General features: G+C 45.1%; 1 protein-coding gene across 6 annotated transcripts in view; it reads left to right on the plus strand.

The window, feature by feature from the left end:
• LOC105901053 (protein furry homolog) overlaps positions 1–25,509 on the plus strand; it is a 71,961-nt gene that overhangs the window by 16,545 nt on the left and 29,907 nt on the right. For 5 of the 6 annotated variants that reach the window (XM_031571800.2, XM_031571795.2, XM_031571796.2 and 2 more), the window contains exons 2-21: positions 5,055–5,245; positions 7,472–7,525; positions 8,683–8,822; positions 9,865–9,955; positions 10,459–10,538; positions 10,752–10,832; positions 13,150–13,318; positions 13,709–13,801; positions 14,050–14,148; positions 15,205–15,306; positions 18,031–18,134; positions 18,452–18,560; positions 18,884–18,970; positions 19,263–19,434; positions 19,780–19,912; positions 20,196–20,303; positions 21,976–22,213; positions 23,411–23,611; positions 24,113–24,199; positions 24,424–24,683. In XM_031571800.2, coding sequence (XP_031427660.1) covers positions 5,129–5,245; positions 7,472–7,525; positions 8,683–8,822; positions 9,865–9,955; positions 10,459–10,538; positions 10,752–10,832; positions 13,150–13,318; positions 13,709–13,801; positions 14,050–14,148; positions 15,205–15,306; positions 18,031–18,134; positions 18,452–18,560; positions 18,884–18,970; positions 19,263–19,434; positions 19,780–19,912; positions 20,196–20,303; positions 21,976–22,213; positions 23,411–23,611; positions 24,113–24,199; positions 24,424–24,683 — 2,525 coding nt within the window. In that variant the 5' untranslated portion in view covers positions 5,055–5,128. Of the gene's footprint in view, positions 1–1,614; positions 1,899–5,054; positions 5,246–7,471; positions 7,526–8,682; positions 8,823–9,864; positions 9,956–10,458; positions 10,539–10,751; positions 10,833–13,149; positions 13,319–13,708; positions 13,802–14,049; positions 14,149–15,204; positions 15,307–18,030; positions 18,135–18,451; positions 18,561–18,883; positions 18,971–19,262; positions 19,435–19,779; positions 19,913–20,195; positions 20,304–21,975; positions 22,214–23,410; positions 23,612–24,112; positions 24,200–24,423; positions 24,684–25,509 lie in introns of those variants that run through there. The other variant, XM_031571798.2, reaches the window with a different exon arrangement.

Consider the following 25,509-nt stretch of genomic DNA (forward strand, 5'->3'; position numbering starts at 1 on the left):
GGTGACATAGGGTATTCTTGTTGAACATGTCTCCTGAAACAGTTCAAACTGGAGCAGGCGAATCAGAGAGCTGAATCACCGCACGAGACCCTGAGACATCAAAACCCCTCAGCGGGAATCGATCCTTATCATCCAGAGAGAGATATCCGTGTGTGAGAGAGTGTGTATCCATTTTGTTCTCTTCTTGCTCTTCTCCTTTTCATCCCCCTCTATTTGTCTGTCAGCTTTACCAGGAATCTCTCTCTCTCTCTCTTTTCTTTTTTTTTTTAAAGCAACAAAAACCTGGCATGCCGTGGCATCTGAGCAGGTCACAGGACAGAAAACAACCTGTCAGCATGCCTAGTTAACGCCGCTCTCCATAAGAGTGACTACTTTATCACTGAAAAACCAACTTAATTACATTATAACCACTTCCCATCTCAGAAGTGCACTGAGCACTGTAATGCTGTAAAAAGTGTCAGTCAAGCCTACCGGTCAGGCTAAGGCCGTGCCTGTTACCTCTACAGCGGCAGCAACTAGACAGAGAGACAGCCATTCATGTGACTGATTGTCTGGTCTTGATTTTATTTGCAGTCATGTAATAATAGTGTGCTTGTATGATTTAATTTAGCCCGTCCTGGGCGGTTTTGTTGGTCTTATCTGGCTTTTTTCGCCCTCCTCTCTGAGCTAGGCAGCCTGCAGCAGCTCTCAGGGCTCATGTTGTTCTGCTGTTGTCTGGCTGCAGTGTAGTGTTTCAATGCTGGAATTCAGACTATCCTGGTGTGGTCTTAGACTGTGGCTTCTCTTCCAGGGAAATGTGCTGTGTGTGTGTGTGTGTGTGTGTGTGTGTGTGTGTGTGTGTGTGTGTGTGTGTGTGTGTGTGTGTGTGTGTGTGTGTGTGTGTGTGTGTGTGTGTGTGTGTGTTCAGACACTTGTTGGACCAAGCCCGGTCAGTGGCATAGTGCTCTTTCACTAAAATGTTATGCCATGGCTTTAAGTCAACATAAAAGATCTTCCAAACAAACCTAGCAATTCAGTTGTTAGGATTGTCTTGTCTAAAAAAAAACATCTGGGTTGTGTAAGGTGTTCAGTTAATAATATCTGTTCACATACTGTGTATCAATCTGTGTGTGTGTGTGTGTGTGTGTGTGTTTGATTGTTTTGTATCAAAGTGTGTATAGGTGTCTATCTGTCTGAAAAAAGCAAGTCTGTAAGTGTGAGCATGTGTAACCATGCTAATAGACGTGTCTGTGTGTGTGTGTGTGTGTGTGTGTGTGTGTGTGTGTGTGTGTGTGTGTGTGTGTGTGTGTGTGTGTGTGTGAAAGAGAGAGAGAGTTATATTTAGCCAAGCACCAGACCTCCCTCCCTTTTCGTTCTCTCTCTCTCTCTGGGCTTGCTAAAATTCCAGCCTGACCTTCTGTGTGTGGAGGGCTCTCTCTCTCACTCTCTCACTCTCTTATCACACGGCAGAAGGAAGTAGAGCCAGCGAGGGACGGCTGGCTCTGAGTTCACCACCAGGGCTCACTTTATTTTCCAACCTTCGAAAAAACAACAACAACAACAACAAAAGATCCAGGAACCAAATAACTTCCGAAGCAAACTTCTTCTTTTTCCCTCTCGCCCGCCCGCCCGCCCTCCCCTCCTCTTTCCTCTCGGACACACGTGGCTGGAATCTCCAGCATGGAGCTCTGGACCCCGGAGCGTAGGACTAGGGGCCCGACAGGGAATGTGACCGTGGGAATACTGGGTTAGTCCCAGACTGGATAGCTGAACCGACCCCACCACCACCACCACTCTCCCACCCCTCTCCTCTCCTCTTTCCGCCCACCCCCTCCTCTCCTTCATCTCCGGCCTGGACATGGAGGTGTCCCCGGTGCGATGGAGCCGGGCCAGCGTCATCAGCTTCATTAAAGGCTTGGGTAAGGTGGTCTGCGCTAACGCTAACACCAGCGGGCATTAGCTTCAGTAAAGGCTTGGATAAGAGGGTCTGAGCTAACGCTAACAGAAGCGTCATCAGCTTCAGTAAAGGCTTGGATAAGAGGGTCTGAGCTAACGCTAACAGAAGCGTCATCAGCTTCAGTAAAGGCTTGGATAAGAGGGTCTGAGCTAACGCTAACAGAAGCGTCATCAGCTTCAGTAAAGGCTTGGATAAGAGGGTCTGAGCTAACGCTAAAGACAACGATAACGCCAGCCTGAAGGATCCGCACTGCTGAGCCAAAGAGAGTTTCTGTGGTCATATGTGTGTGTGTGAGCGCATGTTGCATCTGTGTGTTGTCTCTTTCTGTATTTCTCTGTGGTTTGTGTTGTGTGTGTGTGTGTGTGTGTGTGTGTGTGAGTGTGTGTTTGTCTGTGCCTTAGGCGTATTTTGTTATTGTGGGTTCTGCGTAGGGAGTAACAGTGAGGGGAGAGTAGGGAGTCAGAAGTTGCATACTGAGGATTCCTGCCACTGAAGTGGTCGATGTGCTGCTACGCTAACACAGGATTTCACCATGGCCACGGCTGAGCCGAACAGTGCTGGAGATGTGGCCTGCGTTTGCCTCAGGCTCACCCTTTCAGCCCCAATGGACAGGTGACGGTGACAGATTAGAGGTCAATCCACCTGTCGGGGTGTAAATTACCTCAAACAAGGTGGTAAACAACAAGGGTGTTTTTCACTGTTTCCTTTTCCTCTTTTTAAACTGACGCCTGATCGTCCTGCATACCATCTTGTGGTGTATTTAGACACCATGTCATCATATAAGTATGGTATAGATTACAAAGGGAGGGAGAGAGAGGGAGAATAATCCAAAGCCCGTATGCATATCCCATTTCTACATTACACCTAAGTGTCAGACAGAAGGCTTTTGAACTTGTCTTGGGTTTGTATAATTTGCCAGTAGGTTACTGGTCTACTGTTACACACTCAGTCCTTGTTAGGGCTGTGTAATCAGGCTTGGAACACAGAGGGGTGATTGTCACTCTCTGTGTGTGGGTGTGTGTGTTTGTGTGTGTGTGTGCCCGGGCATGCATCTGTTGGAATCAGCTAGCTGACAGAATAGCTGACATACCTTTGACCTCTGGAGTGAAAGGCGTTGTGTTGGATCAGGAGGTCACTGCTTTCCATTAGCATGGTGTTAATGAGGACCTCTGTGTGTGTGTGTGTGTGTGTGTGTGTGTGTGTGTGTGTGTGTGTGTGTGTGTGTGTGTGTGTGTGTGTGGAGATTATTAGCTCCAGTGTGCTTTTTTGTCTCATAACAACACCCATGTATGTAGCATTTTATTTGTAACAGTAGGCTTGTATGTTTGTATTTGTAAGTCCCCTGTCCAGTCAAAAGATGTATTTTTCTTTCCTTTCCCTCTTGGATGTCCTTCAGTTTGGATTGAACCTGTGATGCTAATGGGAGCAAAGTTGTTTTTCCTCAGATGTATCCCTGAGATAGAATTATATGATGAGAGCAGTGATGTGTGCTAAACTGACAGTTTAAGGAAATAGGCCTTACTGAAGGTGCAGTTTCTCCCATGGTAAAGTGTTCCAGAATAGAGCAAGGCTGAGTCTGTTTTGGGTATGAACCTGTTGTTGTTATAGATACTGAATGGCTGTAGTATTTTTGTAATTAGATAATGTTTCTTCTTTTGCTGAGCCCATTTGAAGTAAGAGGGCTTTAATGCAAGTCATGAGACACACAGAGCAAAATGCCACACTCTGGTTGGGGGGCTTCAGTTTAAGAAATCATACTCTAGCTCATATTAGTTAAGGTAATAGGGAGTGACAGGGGTTCACTACCTTCATCTAACCTAAAGGAAGACATGTTTGATGAGAAAACACAGGGAAACACAGTGTGGTAGATATGAAGTCTCCTACCACTAGGTCTCTCACAGGCTAATGTAGCTCAGTGCTGTATCTGTGGAGGCACCAGCTGAAGAAGCGAGTCTAAGTGGTGTCTGGATCTTTTTGATCGATCACAAGTCCTATGACGAATCCTAAAGTGTCGTCTAAATGTCATTGTCATCAGTGTATTGTTAAAGGCGTTATAGAGGGAATAAAGTAGATAGACATAACTGTATGACAAGGAAGTAAAGCATTGGGATTAGCTATGTAGCATTGGGAGTATAGCTCTGCTCCTGAGCACATGTCACCCGTTACCCTGGCCACATGACGAAGAGTGAGACAGGACCCTCTGGGCCGCGTCCCCCTCCCCCCACACAGTCCACCCACCCGGGGAACAGAGTGACATGGCTGCCAGAAAATGAAAACACCAGCTGCTCCCCCCCCCGCCCCCCTCTCTCTCCCTCTCTCTCTCCCCGTGAGAGACATCCAGGGACCCAGGCCATCTGAGAGCTCTACCCAGGCCCCTTGCCTGTGCGGTGACCCGTATGCTGAGCCTCACACTGAGGAGTAGGGAGAGTGTTTTTGGTAGAAGGGCCACAGGTCTAATCTTAGACCCTGTCTGAAGGAGTTGGTGTTTCAGCCTTCTACGAGCTACGAGTTTCTAGCCTGGTTCAGTTAGCCTGCTGCTCCGTTAGCTTCAGAGCTTAGCTCTGTTAGCTACTTCAGAATTATAAATGCACGTAGTGAAACACAGTTTACATGTGGCTCATTGTTCCATCCTCCAAGGAGAGGAAAAAATATCCTGGCCACTTTTTTTCACAACAGCATGAAGCACCCTGCCTGGGCATCCCTAGTAGTCATATCTTGAATAGTCGATGGGTAATATGCACTTGCAACATATAGTAGGTTTTGCTTTTCCATAGGTCTGTAACCAGTTAAATGTCAGTTTGACATCCATATGTAGTCCTTACATGAGTATGACCCACTGCTTTTGCACTGATGTGTTGAAGATGGACACTGGATTGACAAGTAATATAGTGAAGGGTGTAATTATGCCCTCACTGGACTATTTTGCCTCTCCTGTTTTTGTATTTCAGCCTAAACTCCAAGCATTGATGTTGATGCTCCACATTTCATTCCTGACTTGTCTTTGAACTGAACCACTCCATAAAATGAGCAATGAACTGCTGGTGGAAAAACAAAGCGTTCAAACCCTCTATATTTCCTGTAACTTATGAAGTGTATGTGTGTGTGTGTCTCTCCACAGCGTCTCCCGTTGGCAAGCCCCCCCTGCCCCCAGTGAGCAGTGCTCCAGGAGAGCGCAAGGGTCCCATCGCCACCATGCCCGTCACCGTGGACCCCGAGAGCAAGCCGGGCGAGTTCGTCCTCAAGAGCCTCTTCGCCAACTTCACCACACAGGCCGAGCGTAAGATCCGCATCATCATGGCCGAGCCCCTGGTGAGTGTGTGTGTGTGTGTGTGTGTGTGTGTGTTTGTGTCTTATCAAAAGATATAATTCAATTGAAAGTAAAATATTTTTGAGTAAAATATACTTTTTGGACATATCTGTGTGAAGTATATTGTTATCTGATAAACATCACCCTTGTCCGTCATTCATCACTGTCCTCATACGTCTCAGTCAGTTAATTGTCTGTGTGGACAGTACAGTGGTAGTCAGGTGGCTCATGAGGCCCCAAGAAGAGTGACTTTTACTTCAGTGGGAAGAATAGAGAGTGGCCTGTAGTGTGCCTGTAGCAGGCCTATCAGAAGTGCCTACCAGAATGCTGGCCTAAATGTTCAATTATTGTGAACTGTGTGTCATAGCTCTTTACTGTGAGTTTATTTTAATGGAACTTTCGGACGAGGTTAAGCTGGTCAAAGCCCAGCATAGTCAGCTGATTCAGTCTGTTCTCAAGACTTCTCCATCCTTTAGCCTGCATGCAAATAAGTAGCCCAAGATGGAGAGGGATGTATGGCTCTCCGAGGTTGTACTATTTGTCTTTGGTTTTTGCCTTTGTCTGGAAAAACAAGATACTGGTGGTGGCAGGTACAGCGATTAAAGTAAACAAGCGAAAGATATAGCTCAGCAATAAAGTGAAAGAGAAAGATAGATAAGCATTAGATGTCTGTAACACTTTTCTGACGGGCCCAGTGTTTAGATACGCTGTGTGTTTGGCCAGTGCTCTGCTGTGTCTGGCCAGCTCCTCTGTAACTCTGTAATTCCATTAAGATGGTGGAGAACCTCTAAGTGGCTGGGAATGGCCGTTTGTACAGCACGGGAGCAATGCTCAAAGTGATCCTGTGCTCCCCCAACAGGAAGCAATTAGGTCCGATAAGCACACCCGTCTGGCTGCATCACAACCTTTTACCAGTGCAAACACCATTGCAGCACTACGATTAAACTTTCATGTTGTTACAATGATGTGGTATGCTTTAAGTCATCCGATTAAAACACTAAAACAGACATGCTGTAAAGCATATTGCCTCTGGCTGTAACAGTTTAAATATACATTATGTTCCCTACAGAAAGCGGTTTACATATGCATTACCATTGCTGTCTGTGTATCGAGTTGAACATTATTTAATGTATCTAAATAATCTGTTGTAAATGAGACTGAAAATACTTCAGTCATAAAGCCATGCAAGTCCTTGTTTATCTTTTTCATTCACATGTATACATTTGGTATTTTTCTTATCTTTGACTGTATTTTGTCTTTTCTGGCCATGCAGTTCTTAAATGCAGTGATTTCTGTGTGATGAGTACCGAACAGAGTAGCTCAGTGAGTTATGGGTGAGCTCTCAGATTTACATCTACAGCAGATCTGAAAGAGCAGACTAGTGCATCACACCAGTTCAACTCAAGCATTTGCATCACTATGTGATGTCTCTCTGTGGTTGTGAGAAGCACCCGCAATTTAAGAGGTTATTGTGAGGAGCAGCTCTCGGGCTGACCGTGAAAACACCCACACAAGCACGCACACAAGCACGGAACCGTATGAAAGTCGTACGAAATCAGCACATATCTCCCTCCCTCCCTTGCTGAAAGAGGAAGGCAGCCGTAGACAGCCTGAGCAGCCTGTAGTGTAGACAAACACAGGCAAACACAGCTGAGCACCACAGGCCCTCATTCCTCCAGCGGCCAGACTGGAGAGCTCACAGCAACCTGAGGGAGCGGCTCCTCCACCCAAGGGGGCTGTAGCTCAGCACACACTAATGAGAGGAATTACTGCAGTTGGAGCTGTTTACGGCCTGCGGCCTACGGCCCGCATCGCCTGTCTAGAAAATGCAGTTTTGTATCAAAGTATGTGTGTGTGGGGGATTGGGGTGGGGGGTTGTGGTGCGGCTGTTCAGAGCAGCTTATTGTTTCACTTTAGGGGTGTCATTGTCGAGGTTTCCATAACTGGTGAAGTGTATTCCTGTCATTGAAAACTTCAACTAAAGCAGTTAGAACTTTTTCATGTTATTTTCTAGAGATTGTTACCATGCCTAGTGAGGCTTTTTTATTACATGATGCTCTCTCTTTTTTTAAATGCCTTTTATAGTCACAGTCAGTCACAGAAATGAGCTTTCTTGTCCCTCCTGCCTGAAGAAAGACTGTTAGCATTGGGATAGTGTCTCCTCTTGAAGCTGCTATATTGAAACTTTTTGTAATGTAATTTTCTCGCCTGGTCACTCTGCTTCACAGGAAAAACTATTGACCAAGTCCCTACAGAGAGGAGAGGACCCACAGTTTGATCAGGTACCTATTACTCCTAATGGTTCTGTGTTTCAGTATGTGAAAGATTGTGTAGGAGAGAGAGGTATATTAAGTATGTATTATTATGTATATTATGTATGTACGTTGTATGTGTATAGCTGTAGAATTACATATACGTAGATAGAAATATAGAATTCATCAGTAGGTTCAAACCGGTGTACAGTAAAGTGCTGTTACAGGATTTCTCCGTCTTACCTGTATGTACCATAACTCACAGCAGGGCAGACAATGTCAAATCACAATGGGAGAATTGACTGAGAGAAACTGACAAAGAAAGAAATAGAAGAGCACTTGGAGGCCAAATGCCATATGCCGTATAGCGCAACGTTAACAAGAGTGAAACTGAATTTGTGCATCCGCCCCAGTGATTTGGAGCCGCTCCAAAATTGAATGGGTTCTTCCCTGTCCCATGCTACTTCTTTTCACCAAGTAACTCGCAAGTGACAGAGACTGTGTGAGAGAAACAGGGAGATGGAGAGGGAGAGGAAGGGAGGTGAACTGAGGATGGCTGTCTTCACTCAGCTCCTCGAGGATCAGACACAGGACTCCCTGTTCACCTTCACGTCCTCGTCATGGTTCTGGCCCTCATCCTCCCGGCCTCCTCCCTTCCTGTGTGCGGCTCAGACTGACCCCACCCGTCCCCTCCGGCTCCCCCACCACCCCACATCCACCCCCGTCAGCACACAGCCCCCGGGCCTCAGGACAAGAGGAGCTCTCTCTCTCTCTCTCTCTCTCTCTCTCTCTCTCTCTCTCTCTCTCTCTCTGATTTTCTTGTTCTCGCCAGCATCAACACTGCTGTTTCATAACCTCAGCTGGGTGGGGGCCGCTGATGACTGGGTCGGGCCCAGCATTGGGGCAACCAAGCGGTTTTTACATTTGACTTAGTGTGTCCAAGCTAGAGGAGGTTTTATGAAAACAGAGAGAATAAGTACTTTCTGCCTCGATGTTCCCTCACAGTATTTGAGCAGTTCATGTAGACATACAGTCATATGACATTGACTCATATTGCAGCCTCTGAGTGTTTGGGCAGGATTTATGTGTCCCAGATTTTTTGACATTTTTTTCTGTCAATTCTTCTCTGCCACTTTTCTCTCTCTCTCTCTGTTTCTCTCTCTATCCTCCCATCCTCCCTCAATCAGCTGATCACCAGTATGAGTTCGCTGGCTGAGTACTGTCTGCCCTCTATCCTGCGCACGCTCTTCGACTGGTACAAGCGCCAGAACGGCCTGGAGGACGAGTCCCACGAGTACCGGCCTCGGGCCAACACCAAGTCCAAAAGGTACCGCCTTTATAGCGATGTAGATTTGTTATGTACTGTGATTGACAGGTTCACCGTGCACTTGCACCACATAATGACCACCCTGTGGCAAGCCCCCCCCCCCCCCCCCCTCCTAATACGCTGGCTCCACAGCGACTGACAGCTGCTGTGTTCAGCGTCCATAAATTGTGTGATGTGCGCCCAAGAGTAAACATACCTGTGCCAAGAGTACAACCATGCACTACTCTAGTGTCTGAAAGGTCTTTCACTTCCACAGTGGTGGATTGTCTTGCTTTCTGACTAATTATATCAGAGCCTGCGACTCTTGTGTAATAGATATGACGCAGATGTGTTATGAGAACCTACTTGTTGCCTACTGATCAATTGATGCCTGTCACTTTGGCTGGTAACTCCGTGCCCAGGAACTATTTTTAGTCAAACGGGGTGGAGACGATGGAATGCATTGCTAGATTACACATTCAACCAAACACGTGGCGCAGTATGTGTTTGTATAGAAATTGCATGTACTGATAATCTTATTGCCCCAGTCAAACTGTTGGATTAGTAGGACAAACACAGAAGTGAACTTCAAAATTTGTTGTCAGTATTGCATGTGGAAGAATGACTCGCCCCGTTGAATCGTCCAGTCTGTTGTCCTGGGACTAGATCTAATTTCCTTCACATTAGAGTTTTTTGTCAATTGAATAGCCTGCGTTAAAAGAACTCTAAATGTTGTTTGGCTGAAGCTGTTTCAAAGTCATTTGGGGTTTTATTGAAACAAGAGAAACGATTCAGGAGGATCATTTTCCCTCTTTGTCTGTTTTTCTGTTTGGGTAAGTGTCTCAGGAGGGCACTAATAGAGAGCCAGTCCAAAACAGTGCCAGGTCCAACTGACCTCAGGTCTGGATTGGTTCTTTCATCAGGATATTGATCAGAATATTATCTTGTCAGGGAAGGTTTGAAGCCAGTTCGTTCAAACTTTTGCTGCCACCATTGTTAATAAGTCTCATATTGCAACAGTGCCCGCTGTACGTTCTGATCATTTTCTGTGTGCTCCATTCAGTGATGAACAACAAAGGGATTATTTAATGGAGAGGAGAGACCTCGCCATTGACTTCATCTTCTCCCTGGTCCTCATTGAGGTCTTAAAACAGGTACGTGAAACAGGTATCTCTCTGCTGAGATAAAAGAGCTCAAACCCACTCTTCATTCACCAGACAGGCATTAGAGGGGGACTCGTTGTTGTTCAGAGTGAGCTCTTGTTGTGAGTGCTTTTGATTCCTCATTTGCATTTCAGTGGAGGGTTTCGTTCGTGATGTCGAATCGCTTAAATCTGGAAATGTTGTAAACACAAGTTTCCCTTCCATCAGCTTCCCTTAGAGCGTTAGCAACTCAAATAGACAGAAGCAGCACAGATCTCAGCACAGTTCTACCAGAAATGCGAACACTACATTTGTGAGTGAGTGAGTGTGTGTGTGTGTGTGTGTGTGTGTGTGTGTGTGTGTGTGTGTGTGTGTGTGTGGGGGGGGGGGGGGGGGATAGATGGGTGGGGACTGGGGAGTAGGGATTTGTGACTAAAGGATCCATTTTGATGAATGCGTGTAATTGATTTTCTCTCTCTCTCTCTCTCTCTCTCTCTCTCTCTCTCTCTCTCCAGATCCCACTCCACCCTCTCCTGGATGGCCTGATTCAGGAGGTCATCAATCTGGCATTTAGGCATTTTAAATACAAAGAAGGGTAAGCCTGTTTTTTTTAACATTTGTCTTGATGCTCTTTGTAATTTTTTCCATGTACTCTTTAATACGACTATGTATTGTATGCGACTGGGTGTGACTAACCGAGATCTGACTATAATTTATGTTTTCTCTCTCCGTCTCTCTCTCTCTCTCTCTCTCCCTTCTCTCTCTCTGTCTCTCTCTCTCTCTCTCTCACTCTCTTTCTTTCTCTCAGGTACCTGGGGCCCAATACAGGCAACATGCACATTGTGGCTGACCTGTATGCAGAAGTAGTTGGAGTTGTAGCCCAGTCTAGGTGAGATACTTTGGGACTTGCTTGAGAGACTGGGGAGTCTTGCCCACTCTCAGTTACCCATAGTGACGCTGGTGTTTAAAAGCCCAGCACTTGTGTTCAGGAGAGCTTGGGCTTCCTAGGAATTAAATGCATGACCTTGATGTTGTTAGTACTGTGCTGGAGCACATGCGCCTATAAAAATAGACTTCATGCTTGATGACCCAGGTCAAAGCTTGTGTGTATGTCCCCCAAAAGCACACCAGATCCACCAGTCTTTGCTCTCACTCGAAGCTTGCATGTAACAGTAGCTGTGGTGATTTGACACCAGTCTTTCAAAAAGTCTCTGCCCTCGTTTTAGAAGTCGCTGCAGCAGATGGTGGAATTTGTCTCTTTTTAATTCAGTGTCTAATTCAGAACAGCACTCTAATGGAAGGCCATTATTTTGATGGCTGATGTGCTGGGCCAGAGACGAGGACCATTTCATCAGTGTCACATTCAAATAGGGCCAATTTGTGACTGCCAGATTTTTCATTCGAACGACCCATTTATAACACTGAATGAAAGTAATGATCTGGAAACTGTGAATTTTTGTCTCATATGTTTCTGGGTGTAAAATTCCCTGCAGCCACAATATTATATATATATATATATGTTGGCTAATATATTGCACACTTTTCCTTTTTGTTTATGTCACTCGAGAAAAAAAGAACACACCCTCAATAAAAAAAGAGGACCCCCCGTCTCTCTCCAACTCTCTCACTTTTTATATCTCTCTCTCTCTCGCTTTCTCTCCCACTCTCAAGCTCCAAATATGCCCCCTCTTATGTAAATATGTGATTATTATGCTTTTTTATATCTACTGCAAATCAGGTAGCACATAGCAAACACACACACACATACACACACACGCGCGTGCACACACACACACACATGCACAGCTTTTTTATGTCTTCTGTTGAGTGTGAGAAACCAAGTGAGAGTGTGTGTGGCTCACAAAACAAACACTCAGCTAGGGGGAGGGAGCTGGCACCCCTCCCCATGCCCACTCTCCCCCTACCAGATGCCTTTCTAAATATAGGGCTGAAGAGCTGCATCTCTTAAGCCAATCTGAACACACACATGCATATTCACACACACACACACACACACACACACACACACACACACAAGCGAACGCTAACATAAACATACATGTTGCGCATTCACACACACACAGACACTCATACACATTTGAACTACACAATGTACAGTAACATGTACAGTACACACACACACACACACACATTCCAAAACACACACAGAATAAAAAAAATGACATGCCTTTTGCTTTCCAAAAAACACCTCAGTTTTACATGACTTCTCATGATTTTATATCAGTGTGCAAATTTGGTGATTGTGGAGACGTACGTGGGGCAGTCCCTTCCTCCAGCCCCCTCCCCGGGGGACTCCTCTGGGGGGGGGGGGTGTGTTAGCGCTGAGGGTGTGTGGGTCTGGCTCTTCGGCGCCGCCACTCCAAAGTACTTTCTGTAATCTGCTGTCAGATGGACAGATGGTTGCATCGCCAAAAAAGCCCTCTTCCCCATAGATTATCCCCAAGACTGTGACCCCTGCACGGGGTTCACAATCCACTTGCAAGCAAACAAATACACCAAGAAGGAGGTCAAGCTCCCTAATTACCTGACAACTCTGCTAAAGAATAGGCATTCAGCGTAGCCTTACATATGGTGGCCGTGTCTTACAGCATTAAACAATCTGCTGACTTTGAGTTTCGGGGCAGCCTAAATTAGTTGTGGTGCCTTCAGCTAAATCCGAGTAGGGTGTCGCAGTGTTTTTTGAAAGACCCATGACTCTACCCCACACAGTGTTTGGATACTGCATTTCAGGGATGGATTGGATTGGATGCTGAGTGTATCAGTGGAGCTCTCTGTCTGTTGAGTGATGATGTTAGGCCCGGCAAATGGCTGCATTAGAGTGGGTCGATAACATCAGGCCTCCCTATTTCCATCTGAAACAAGCCATTTTGTTGCCGGACCAATAAACTGAACATTGAATGTCCAGAAAAAGAGTGCTCAAAAGCTGCATAGTGTTTTATAGTGTTGCTTAATTTCTGAATGAGTTTCTGAATGACTGTTTTTCTGAATTCTCTCCATTTCTCTCGCTACTTTTCGCTCTGACCCTTCTGTTTTCCCCTTCCCTTTCTCCTTTTGTTTCAATTTCCTCTCTTTCTTGTTTCACTCCCTCCCCCTTTCCATCTCTCCTCTTTCCCCACTTCATCTCTCATCCCTCTTTCTCTCTCTCCCCCTCCCTGCTCTCTCTGCTCTCCTCCTCTCTCCATCAGATTCCCTGCGGTGCGGAAGAAGTTCATAGCCGAGCTGAAGGAGCTGAGGCAGAAGGAGCAGAGCCCGTACGTGACCCAGAGCACCATCAGCCTCATCATGGGCGTCAAGTTCTTCCGCATCAAGATGTACCCCGTGGAGGACTTCGAGGCCTCCTTCCAGTTCATGCAGGTACAGCCAGATGTCTGAACAAGCAGGAGGGTGGACACACACACACACACACACACAAATATGCACACACATGCACAAGCATATACACACACCACACATATACACACACACACACACACACACACACAAACACACACACACACAAATATGCACACACGCACACACAAACATGCACAAACATATACACACTAACACACGAACACGTGCTTAGACACACACACACACACACACACACACACGCACATACAGACATACACCTTGACCCATGCATACCATGTATACAAGCAGTGTGTACACAGAGTACATGGTGTTGCCAGTGCTGTTGCTGTGGTTACTCTCTGTGGACAGTATGTGATGGGTTGCTCTTCTGTGCTACTGTGTGATTTCCAGGAGTGTGCTCAGTACTTCCTGGAGGTGAAGGACAAGGACGTGAAGCACTCTCTGGCTGGCCTCTTTGTGGAGATATTAGTCCCTGTTGCCGCAGTGAGTCAGCCATTTTATTTCACAGACAGTCTGTCTCTCTGTTTTCCGTCTATCCATCCATCTTGTTTTTCAATATCATTATTATTTTATTGATTTTTTACTTTTTAAATGTCATCTTGTGAACATCTATTTATTGCAGCGCCTCTGTAATATGTTTTCAGTCCTCCAAATCATGTTTTGACTTTCACAGTTCAGATTTGTAGCATTTCCACAGTTGTATGTGACTTTGTCTGTTTGTTTGTTGTCAGACTGTGAAAAACGAGGTGAATGTGCCGTGTCTAAGGAACTTTGTGGAGAGTCTGTATGACACCACTCTTGACCTGTCCTCAAGGAAGAAGCACTCACTGGTGAGTTAGCATACAGAGAACTCTCTCTCTCTCTCTCACAAAACATATATTTATATATTTACCTCAGTTTCAGCAAATTACTGACATTAGACCGAAGAATCGGGAATAGGAGCATTAGCATAAATAATTTAAATATGATAGTTAACCGGTATTTCAGAACACAAATCCTATGTCTGAAGTAATGGTCATACACTTCAAGTCTGATATTCTAACGTCAGACATTTTTTTATCTTAATTAATTACGTGTGGGTAATCGACAAAGCTCTCTCTCCCCCTGTCTGGATATTCAGAGTACTTCCTTGTGAGGGTGTTTGTATATTCTCCAATTCCAGAAATATTTCAGGTGGGGTGTTAAATGAAAAAAAAAAAGATGATGGAGAACCCTTCGAGCCCTCGGGGAGGTAGATAGCATTTCACACGTCCCAAGTGCAGACCCGTGTGATAAGATGTCAAGTGCGTCTGTGAGGGGGACCGTGAAAAGGACAGCTCTCTCTCACAGTTTGTCACTAATTGTTGCCTTGATATTTCTGGCATGCCTCTGTACATCTTTGCACGGCCTGTTTGGGAGATAGCTCGTCAGACGGCTTGTAGGCTGCAACAGGGAGCAGGAATTTCCCCCAAAGTGCATAGCTGTCAGCAGAGACAGATAAGATGTACTCTATAAAACAACCGCAAACAGACATCCCCCCATTGGAATTCACACAGGCAGAGGGTTGAGAGAGCACACTTCCCAGGAATCAGCACGGCTTTCATGACTTTGGATTAGACTTACATTTAAAGTATTTACATTTACATGCATTCAGTTGGCAGACCTCTTTTACCCAAATAGACTTAGAAGCGAGGTGCAATAAGAACCAAGTCACAGTAGGGTTAAGGAGAGTCATTGAGAGTAAGCGTGACAATGCCCAATTCCAATCAAGGGAGCATAAGCCCCATTGAGTAGAGCTATGTCGTTATGCCATTATGGCATTTCTCTGTTGTCCAGTTGTGAAGCTGGTGTGTATGTTTCCCATAGTGAATGCTTTGAGACTCTGACTGTGTCCCTCCTGTCTGTAGGCGCTGTACCCACTGGTCACCTGTCTCCTGTGTGTGAGTCAGAAGCAGATCTTCCTCAACAGGTGGCATGTGTTCCTCAATAACTGCCTGTCTAATCTTAAGGTAAGACCACAGAGTAGGCCCCTCCGACCCACCGATGATGTAATTTGACTTCAAGGCTGTGATAGGTGATTTTGTGTTTACAGTTTTTTTACACAGCTGCTTACTGATGGTAATTTTGTACCAGACTTGGAAAATCAGGAAATTCTTTACAATGGTGCACACCAAGGGGAGAGAGCATGGCTTCAGATATAGATAAAGCAGCTTATCTGATTAGACCAGAGAAAGTTTATGTTTAAGCATGAATCACTGGGCCTTACATGGGTCACATTGACTCAGGAGAATCACCAGGCCGCCCTAATCAATGCTATCCTGGCAATTTAGCTAATGACGCAGAGAGTGCACTCAAGCATAACAGTGACATTCTGACACACGGCCCCAAAAACATTCCATTCTCCTTATCTCTAGGAACACAGAGTCACGCATGCATCAGGGACAGTCACACGTGGCAGAACAGAATACAGAATACTCAAGAGTTCTGCTTCTTAACCTTAACTCGAAACATAACTCGAAAGGGCTGTCCACACTGCCAACAATAGCTATAAAGCCAACTGTAACTATAACGATATGAGCATCCACACTGACCAACTATAGAGAAAACCTCTCAAAAATAGTGTTTACAGTTCTTGTTATAGTTAGTATTGGCAGTGTGGATGGGCCTTAAGAAACATAAGGGAATAAACTACATACTAAGAAGCATATAGTAAGAATATATAAGAATAAGAATATAAGAAGCAGAAGACATGAAGTCGGATTTGCCACTTTTGGCACACAATTCACAAAACTGCACAAACAAAATGCAAAACACCACAAATCTCCTGCAAATGAAACACTGCGTTAAAACTCAATAATTCCTTTTCAAAATATAACTTTTATGTCCAATAGCAAACACAACTAATTCCTAGGGTAAGACTTTTTCAATCACTCCTGTCTTTGTCAGACTATAATCTTACAGTTACAGTGTTACAGTACACTTCATAGAGCAATTTCACAAAACTGATCACAATAGACTGAATAAATAAATAAACAAATCACAAATTTCAACATGTTTTTCTGGAGCACACACAGTGCACCTTTTAGATTTCCAGTGCTAGAATGTACAAAATACAAAATAGTTTACTAAAAAGCTTAATTACAGCAAACTAGGGCATTTATGGTACAGTGGGTTGTGGCACTGAAGGAGACTTACAGTAGAATGCATTACCAAATAAAAAAACACCCAACATTGTATAGTAGGCTATGTAATAAGTGTAAGGAAACAATCTTTGACCCTTTGCACAAAAGAGACTGTGTGACTGTACCGAGTTTCCTATTTACGTCTTACAGCACATCACAACCAATGTCCTTAAAAAGGCACACAAGTGTCTGTTTGTTTTGTCAAAGTTAACCAGGTGTGTAATGTTTTATGAAATTGAAAATTGATTGAATAATTGAGTGTGGGGTTTTGCTGATTGAGTGACAGGTTTGAAAAACCGTTGTGTGTTAGCAGTTGTCAAAAACTGTATCTCTACCATTGTAGCAGATAGACTTGGATGTGGTTGTGGGTGTCGTAATTAGATGTTGATCTTGAACTCAAGCCCTGCATGTTATGTCCTGTTCATGTCCTGTAAAAAGTGTGTTTTAAATCTACTCCACAATCATAACACAGACACTATAATCAGATCATCGGCAGGAATGTTGTGTGGATAAAGTATGTCAACAGGGATGCCTCCATGCCCCTAATATCTCCCATACTAAAACAAACACTCCTCAGATGCCTTAGGGGCATGTCTGCTTTAAATGAAGCCATGTAAAACCACATATTTGTTCATATTTAAGAAACATCTCTTCCTTTAGCGTTCTCTGCTGGGAGTAATTAAATGAGTCAGCCAGATCCACAAGAACAGCAAAACAAACGGAATAGAGAAAGAGAGAGCGAGAGCGAATCAAAACAATGAATGAAATGTGAAATATTGACGAAGTGCTGTCTCCAGTATGGAGGGAATGTTGGCTTTGGTGTGTTGGGGAGTGACGGGCGGGGGGATTCGGCAAAACTCTTTACCACAAATTACCCTTGAGACATTCTGTACACTCACAACTCAGGCTCATCTTCACGGCTGAGGACAGGGAGGAGGGAGTGTGTGTGTGTGTGTGTGTGTGTGTGTGTGTGTGTGTGTGTGTGTGTGTGTGTGTGTGTGTGTGTGTGTGTGTGTGTGTGTGTGTGTGTGTGTGTGTGTGTGTAGGTATGTGCGTGCGCGTGTGTGACCGTGTTTGTCTATCCATTCCTTAACACCATGGGTGAAGAATTACTGACAGGCCACCTCAAGCAATACTTTAATTGTTTTTTTCTTTTCTTTTTTTCTCCTCCTGTTCTTTCTCACGTGCTCAGCCCTACACACTAAGCGCAAGTATGGGGGTGTGTCAGGCAGCCTTTATCTTTTAGCATCTGTGTGAAAGTGGGTTGCAAGGTGTTGAAAAAGCCAGTGAACCGTTCTGTTTAACCTTGAGAGCCAGGGAAGCAGTCATTGTGGTAGTCAGCTAATCTTTTTCCAATCAATCCCATTGGGTAGTCAGTGAGTCATGTGATTGACTGTGGGTAGCTTTTTGAAAAACACTGAAGCTCTGCATTGGTTTCTGCATAATTGTATATGATTATAAAAATAAAACCTACAAAAATAAAACATCTATTCAACAATTTTTCTCTTAATCTCTCCTTTTTGTTTAATGTGTCAATCTTCTCTATTATAGAATAAGGACCCTAAAATGGCCAGAGTGGCCTTAGAGTCCCTGTATCGCCTGCTCTGGGTCTACATGATTCGAATTAAGTGTGAAAGCAACACTGCAACACAGAGGTAACATACTTTAGTTTATCTTATTACCAGATTTTGGTTAATTTGATCTCTCTTTACTCTTGTATAGATCAACAAGTAAAAGAAGGTGTTTATCTGTGTGAAATATAACCTGAAAGTCAATGTTTTCTATAGTAAGCTTGTATGACAGTAAAGTATGCCTATGCGTATCTTCACTTTTACATGGTGAAATTTTAAGCGTCTTTAATATTATTGCTTGGTCTTCAGCTGGACATTTTTGTACTTCACTTAAGTTAGACTTGAACTTTCTCTCTTCCTCTCTTTGTTTTTCACTCTATCTCTTTCCCTTCTCCCTACAGCCGTTTGACGTCCATAATTTCCACACTGTTCCCGAAAGGCTCGCGCAGCGTAGTCCCTCGAGACATGCCTCTCAACATTTTTGTCAAAATCATCCAGTTCATTGCACAGGTGCCCTACTTGCTCTCAACAGTGCCAAGAATGCTTCATATGTTTACTCTACTCTGTGATGCTCTGACACATACAGGCTTCTCCACATTCTTCACTACACGCATTACTTTGCATATCCACTAATACAATTTTCCAGGAAGTCAAAGCAGATAAAATTGAGTCTTCTTTAAAAGATCATCTTTTACATAATGCTAGACCCCATGCTGTGTGTGTGTGTGTGTGTGTGTGTGTGTGTGTGTGTGTGTGTGTGTGTGTGTGTGTGTGTGTGTGTGTGTGTGTGTGTGTAAATGTGCTTAATACTTTGCTTTCATCTTTTGGTGCAGGAAAGGCTGGATTTTGCAATGAAAGAGATTATCAGTGATCTGCTAAGTGTGGGGAAATCAGCAAAGGCCTTCAGTCTTAATCCAGAGGTAAAGCATATTACACTTAAGACACAGAGTTCAATTATATGAGAAATGTATGAGACAAAGGGCAAAGGTGGATTTAGACGTTTTTGTCTGTTCTCTGGTTAGCGTAATTAAACATTGTGTCACATTGTTTTGTTGTTCACTGGGTTGACTGTCTTTGGTAATGTCAGGAGTAAGGACCAATTGACATACTTGTCTTGTGTAATCTTTTATGGGTGTCTCTCTCTCTCTCTCTCTCTCTCTCTCTCTCTCTCTCTCTCTCTCTCTCTCTCTGTGTTTGTGTTTGTGCACGCAGAGGATGAACATTGCTCTCAGGGCCTTCCTGGTCATAGCTGACAACCTGCAGCAGAAGGATGGGGAGCCACCCATGCCCAACACTGGAGCCACGCTGCCCTCGGGCAACACTCTGAAGAAGAAGAAGACTTACCTGAGCAAGACCCTGACAGAGGAGCAGGCCAAGCTCATAGGTAAAGCTGGCTGTCATCCCTTTGTGTTTGTGTAGATGTATGGATTTGTGTGTATATTCACGGGGGAGAGTCAGTAGACGTACTGTGTATCGATATATGTGGGTGGTCATGTGTATAAATATACTTTTGTCACTCTCAATAAGATGTCCGTAAGATTATGGACTATGGATTATTGGATGTATGCTGGGCAGGGGTGACCCCTGTTAGTTTTATGTGGAAAGGTTTAAGTGTGTAGTGTAGCTGTATGTGTATGTGGTTGCGATTATTGTCTTTAATGTCCTTCTGTCTTTGTCGGTTGTCTATAAGAAAAGTTAGAATTTGTCTGACTGTTGTTGCACGTTGCAGGCATGGCCCTGTATTACTCCCAGGTGCGCAAGGCCATCGATAACATCCTGAGGCACCTGGATAAGGAGGTGGGCCGCTGCATGATGCTCACCAATGTGCAGATGCTCAACAAGGAGCCGGAGGACATGATCACGTAGGTGGCCCCCCGATTCTTACTGAACCACACTGACTGCCAGCATATGAAATGTGTGTGTGTGAGGTAAAAAAAAAAATAAAGGACGAGAAATCGAATGCACTTTAGTTTGGCTACCATGCTCTGTTTCCACACACAGTTTTTTTCAAAGCTTGTAGTGCCTTGTTCTTGGCCTCTTGCTTTTTGTTTCTCTGTCCCTCTGTTTCTTCCATCTACTGTTATCATAGTGGCTGTTTTCATTCATCTTGTGATGTCATGTTGTTTTTTTTCTCTCCATTGACAGGGGTGAGCGGAAGCCCAAGATTGATCTGTTCAGGACGTGTGTGGCGGCTATCCCCCGTATCCTCCCTGACGGCATGTCCAAGCCTGAGCTCATAGACCTGCTGGCAAGGTAGCTGCACAGGCACACACACACACACACACACACACACACACACACACACACACACACACACACACACACACTCACACACACACACCTCATGGAGGGGGGGGGGGGGGGGGGGGGGGGGGTGGGGGTTGGGTTGTGTGGCAGAAGGGGTTGTGCATAGCCTGCATTTGGTAGATGTACATAATATATATACAGACATCCGGTGGTAAATACATGATACAAACAAGACCAGTTTAGTGGGTATACACTGTGCTCATAGGGTTACTGTTACAGGGGTAAGGGGGGTAGGGACAGAGAAACATGTCGGTGGTGACAATAATATATATTGTATATAAATGTTAGCATAGGGTATGGGGTAGAGTAAGTGTACGGCAGTCCGGTGGCGGTGGGTGCAATTTGCCGAGGGTTTCTACAGGTGGATCGGGTGAAGAGACTACAGCAGCGTCCCATAGCGAAGATAGTCTAGATTAGGAGAGAAAGAAAAGAACAGAGTGAGTGGGTAGAGTTTGGCTGTCAATATGCGTAGATGAGGAGTAGTTGGGGTGAGGAGCAATGTTTCCACATCTATCAGCAATTGGAACATGCTATAAGGAAGAGAGAACATTTTTGTTAGTAGACATTAATTTCAGAAACAGATAAGGAGATACCTTTGGGTAGTAGATTTAACAGTAGGCAATATTGCCATTTTATCAGTATTATTATAAGCATTAGCAATGTGATATGAAAGGAAAGGGAGAGAGAGAGAGAGAGGGAGAGAGAGAGAGAGATAGAGAGAGAGAGAGAGGGAGAGAGGAAGGATAAATCTATCTGGAAGGATAAATCACAGAAGAGTTTACAGGCACCATCACATGCTCAATCATACAACCCTTACCGACACAGCAAAAAGTAATGCAGGTGGATCCGCTAGAGTAGTCATTTCACACGGGCCCTTTTTTCCACTTCCCCTTCGAGAGCTCAGCCGTCTGTTCCCCACAGCACATTTACCCAGACCCTCTTCTTTCAAATTAAGGTTTTCTTCTTCTCACCACCCTTCCCTAAGAATCTGGTTCACATGGTTGGGCAATCTTGCAGCTGGGCCAGGCTCTGTGTGTAATGTAAGCAGGGGATTTGACTAATAGCTTGTCATGAGGGTATCTTAAGCGCGCAGGGCAGAGCTCCCTGCCGTATCGTGCTTCATGCCTTGGCCTCGGCGCTGCGGCGGGTTTTAAGGAGAGCTGCCGAGACTCAAAGCCTGGCTCGGAGCGTTACACACTGGCACAGATTCAGACGCAAGAGAGCAGAGCTGGAGGCCAGCTCCCTACTGTGAGCGGTGCTTTTTAAACTCAGTAAGAAACAATAGAGGAGATGTTTCACTTCCCATTGAAGTCAGCGGGCTTCTGATCCAGTGATCAGCTCGGTTTATTCACAGCCATTTTCAGAAAGTCTTATGGGCTTGAAAACATATTCTGAAGTGTTGTGTGTTAAGTGCAGCATATAAATCACTACTGCCATAGATCATAAACAGTAGATTGCCATGAAATTAAATGAACATGTAGCTGTAAATAGATTAGTAAAGGAAATAGAAGAGATAAATAAATAGAAATAATCGAAGTGAGACACAGACCAGGGTTTTTCTGTGTTCAGTGTGCTCATGTATCTGTGACGTTTTGCCCCCCCCCCCTGCTCCCTGCAGGCTTACGGTGCACATGGACGACGAGCTGCGCCTGATCGCCCAGAACTCACTCCAGAGCCTCCTGCTGGACTTCCCGGACTGGCGCGAGGACGTGCTGTTCGGCTATACCAACTTCTTGCTGCGCGAGGTGCAGGACACGCAGCAGAGCATGCAGGACTCCTCCGTGAAGCTGCTGCTGCAGCTGCTGGCCCAGTGGAGGCTGGCGCTGCAAGCGCCCAACAAGACCCGCTCCACCGAGGTGAGCCCAGACACCGCCGGATCAGCACCGCCACAGCCCAATCAGCACCGCCACAGCCCAATCAGCGCCAAACTTCCTGCCAGTGTGCGCGGATATCACCAGATATCAGTATTACCCTGAAATATCCACACAGAGTTAGGGTTTTAACACCACACCTTAAAACCCCTAGCCAAACACTGACACCACCACCTCAGCACCTCACACTGCTCAAACAGCAGCTGCTCAAACACCACCATAAACATCAGTTAGAATTCACAGACATCTCCCCAGACAACAAAACGTAACGATACTTTCACTGCACGGTATGGGAACCATAAGTACGTTTAGAAAGTATTTGAGTTCACCACGGTGATAAAATCTCAGTAGACTAAGGTTCACAGCCTATAGTTGAAAATGGCATGTATAATTAGTTGGTGGTTATGTAATGTCATGCTATATCTGCACATGTTGCATAATGGCTCGATTAGGGTTGCATGTTAGCTTGCACTTCATTGAGAAGCTAATCTTTGTTACTGACCCTAATGTCTTTCATGTGTGGGTGTGCATGTGGGTTTACATGCATGTCCGTTTAAGTGTCTTTTAATTTGAAATATTTAACGCATGAAAGAAAAACAATAATGCAATTAACACTACTGCCTGGGTTTTGTTAAATACATCTGGGGGCATCCAACACACAATTGACACAGAGCTAAGTGGAAGTCACAAGCTTATTGAGCTCATCAATTTACAACTAACACAACGGGCTGCAAACCACGTTCTAACAATCGACCGGCTGACCTAGTCGCTAGTGCCCTCCATAACATCTCCCTCCCCAAAAGTCTGCCTCTCTTCTTCTCTGCCTCTCTTCCTCTCCGCTTCTTGTTCTCAATCCTCGTTGACAGGAAATTTTGATCCCTTGACTGTTTTTTTGGCATCTGTAGTTCACAGGGGATAATCTGTGCTCAGTTATTTTAATAACACAAGGCACAGCGTGTTCTCTGTATTTAGCTTTTAATATTCTGCCAAACAACTTGTCAGACTGTCATATCATAGAATTATTTGAAGTCCTAATCATAGAGTGCAGCTGAGAGAAACGAAAAAAAAATTGCGACCATATATATACACACACGCACGCTTAAACATTTGTATCTATGTATTCCTGTGCATACAAACATGCTTAAACACACTCCACTCCTGTCCTATCTGCTCTCCCCTCAGCTGTCCCATGGCAGCAGCGGTAGCGTGGGCAGTGCCGGGGGGCGATCGGCGGCCGAGCGGAGCCCCCACTGCGGCGTGCTGCACGCGGTGGAGGGCCTGGCCCTGCTGCTGCTCTGCTCCTGCCAGACGAGCACGCGCAAGCTGGCCGTGTCCGTGCTCAGGGAGATCCGCCTGGTCTTCAGCGCCATCGGACAGGCAGATGTGAGGAAACACACACACTCACACAGAAACACACACTCACACAGAAACAGACACTCACACAGAAACACACACTCACACAGAAACAGACACTCACACAGAAACAGACACTTACACAGAAACACACACTCACACAGAAACACACATTCACACAGAAACGCACACTCACACAGAAACACACACTCACACAGAAACACACACTCACACAGAAACACATACTCACACAGGGGTGGGGGGGGAGTGTTACATAGATGTCTGCAGACCTGCAGATTCCTTTTGGAGAATTCTAGGTTCAAAGAGTTGCCAGCTCCTTTTAGTCATGAGGGTTTGTCAGATAGCACGGTACTTGAACCATGAAGAAGATATAATCCCAAATTCATGGAGGCAACTGTACTGACAGAACCTGATTTTTTGTGAACTTCATCCGGTGTTACTAGTCCTTCCTATAATCAGATGTAATCGCAGAAAGTGACGACTGTGTGTTTTTGCTGCTGTCTTCTCCAGGATGATGACAAGCCCATGATCGAGGTGATGGACCAGCTGAGCTCCACTGTGCTGGACAGCTTTGTGCATGTGGCTCATTCGGACTCGGTCAGTGGTGATACAGCGTGTGTCTATGTACTGTATGCGTTACTTTTTTATAACAACATAGTTGTTTCATTATACACCCTATGTGTGTAAGAGCCTGTCTTCCTAAGCATTTGATTACTGTTGCGTATGCGTGTTTATTTATGACTCTTATGTTTGAATGTGCATTTCATATAAATGTGTCTTGATTCCTGTGTGTGTCCCCTCACCTTGACCCCCCCCTCCAGGCCACCCTGCCTCTGAGCCACCACGTGGACCTGCAGTGGCTGGTGGAGTGGAACGCCCGGCTGGTCAACAGCAACTACGACGTCAAGAGCCCCTCGCACGTGTGGATCTTTGCGCAGTCGGTGAAGGACCCGTGGGTGCTGTGCCTCTACAGCTTCCTGCGGCCCGACCACCTGCCCAAGCACTGCCCCACGGCGCTCAGCTACGCCTGGCCCTACGCCTTCACCAGGCTACAGCTCCTCATGCCACTGGTCGACCCCAAGTAAGCCAGCGCCAGCGCCAGGCCTGCACACACAACCACGCGCATCACGTCAACATAGCAGTTTGGTCAGAAACCTATGCAGCGGTCATAAATGGTTGTGCTGATAGGTAAACCCCTAGCACCAAACATGCATAGGACATGTATAGGACATATAGGACAGTTATGTAAGAAGCCTTTTCACAAATACGTGTTGAGCCTGGATGTGTTTCTTGGGTTCTATGCAGTCGTAAGTGGTTTTGCTGATATGTGGCCAACTAAAGGATTAAATCAGTCAAAAACTCATCCCAACAAAACTGTAAAGATCTGTAATACAATTGTCTATAATTGATTGTAACACACATTAATAATCCCTCTGTCATAAGTGTAACTGAGGAGAAGGCAAGGGGAGGATGGCCTGCTCTTTGAGATGGTGACATATCAGAGAAATTGAAATCACCTTTAGGGGTTTGGAAGTAGAGAGATACAGCCGGTATCAGTACTATTTCAAATGTACTATTTATGTATTGGCATACATTTCAACACGTAAATGCACATAGATATATTTAAACAAATACGTACACTTATGTGGTCCAAGCTGCCAAAAATATAGGAAAATGCTTAGATTTTTTCTTTACTGGTTGATCCAAGCATTCAAACAACAGACAGTTTCTTGTTTCCCTTGGCACCTCTAACTTGTATTCTACCTGATGAGCTGTTCCTTTGGTAGGAGGTTAAAGCTGTGTGTATATTTATTATAAAAGCGCTCACAGTCTCCACTCTAAAGAAGTGTTTGCTCTCGGTGTGTGTATGAATGACAATGTATGTCTGTGATGTTGCTTTGGATAAA

This window comes from Clupea harengus, chromosome 8, assembly GCF_900700415.2.
Source record: "Clupea harengus chromosome 8, Ch_v2.0.2, whole genome shotgun sequence".
NCBI classification, from domain to species: domain Eukaryota; kingdom Metazoa; phylum Chordata; class Actinopteri; order Clupeiformes; family Clupeidae; genus Clupea; species Clupea harengus.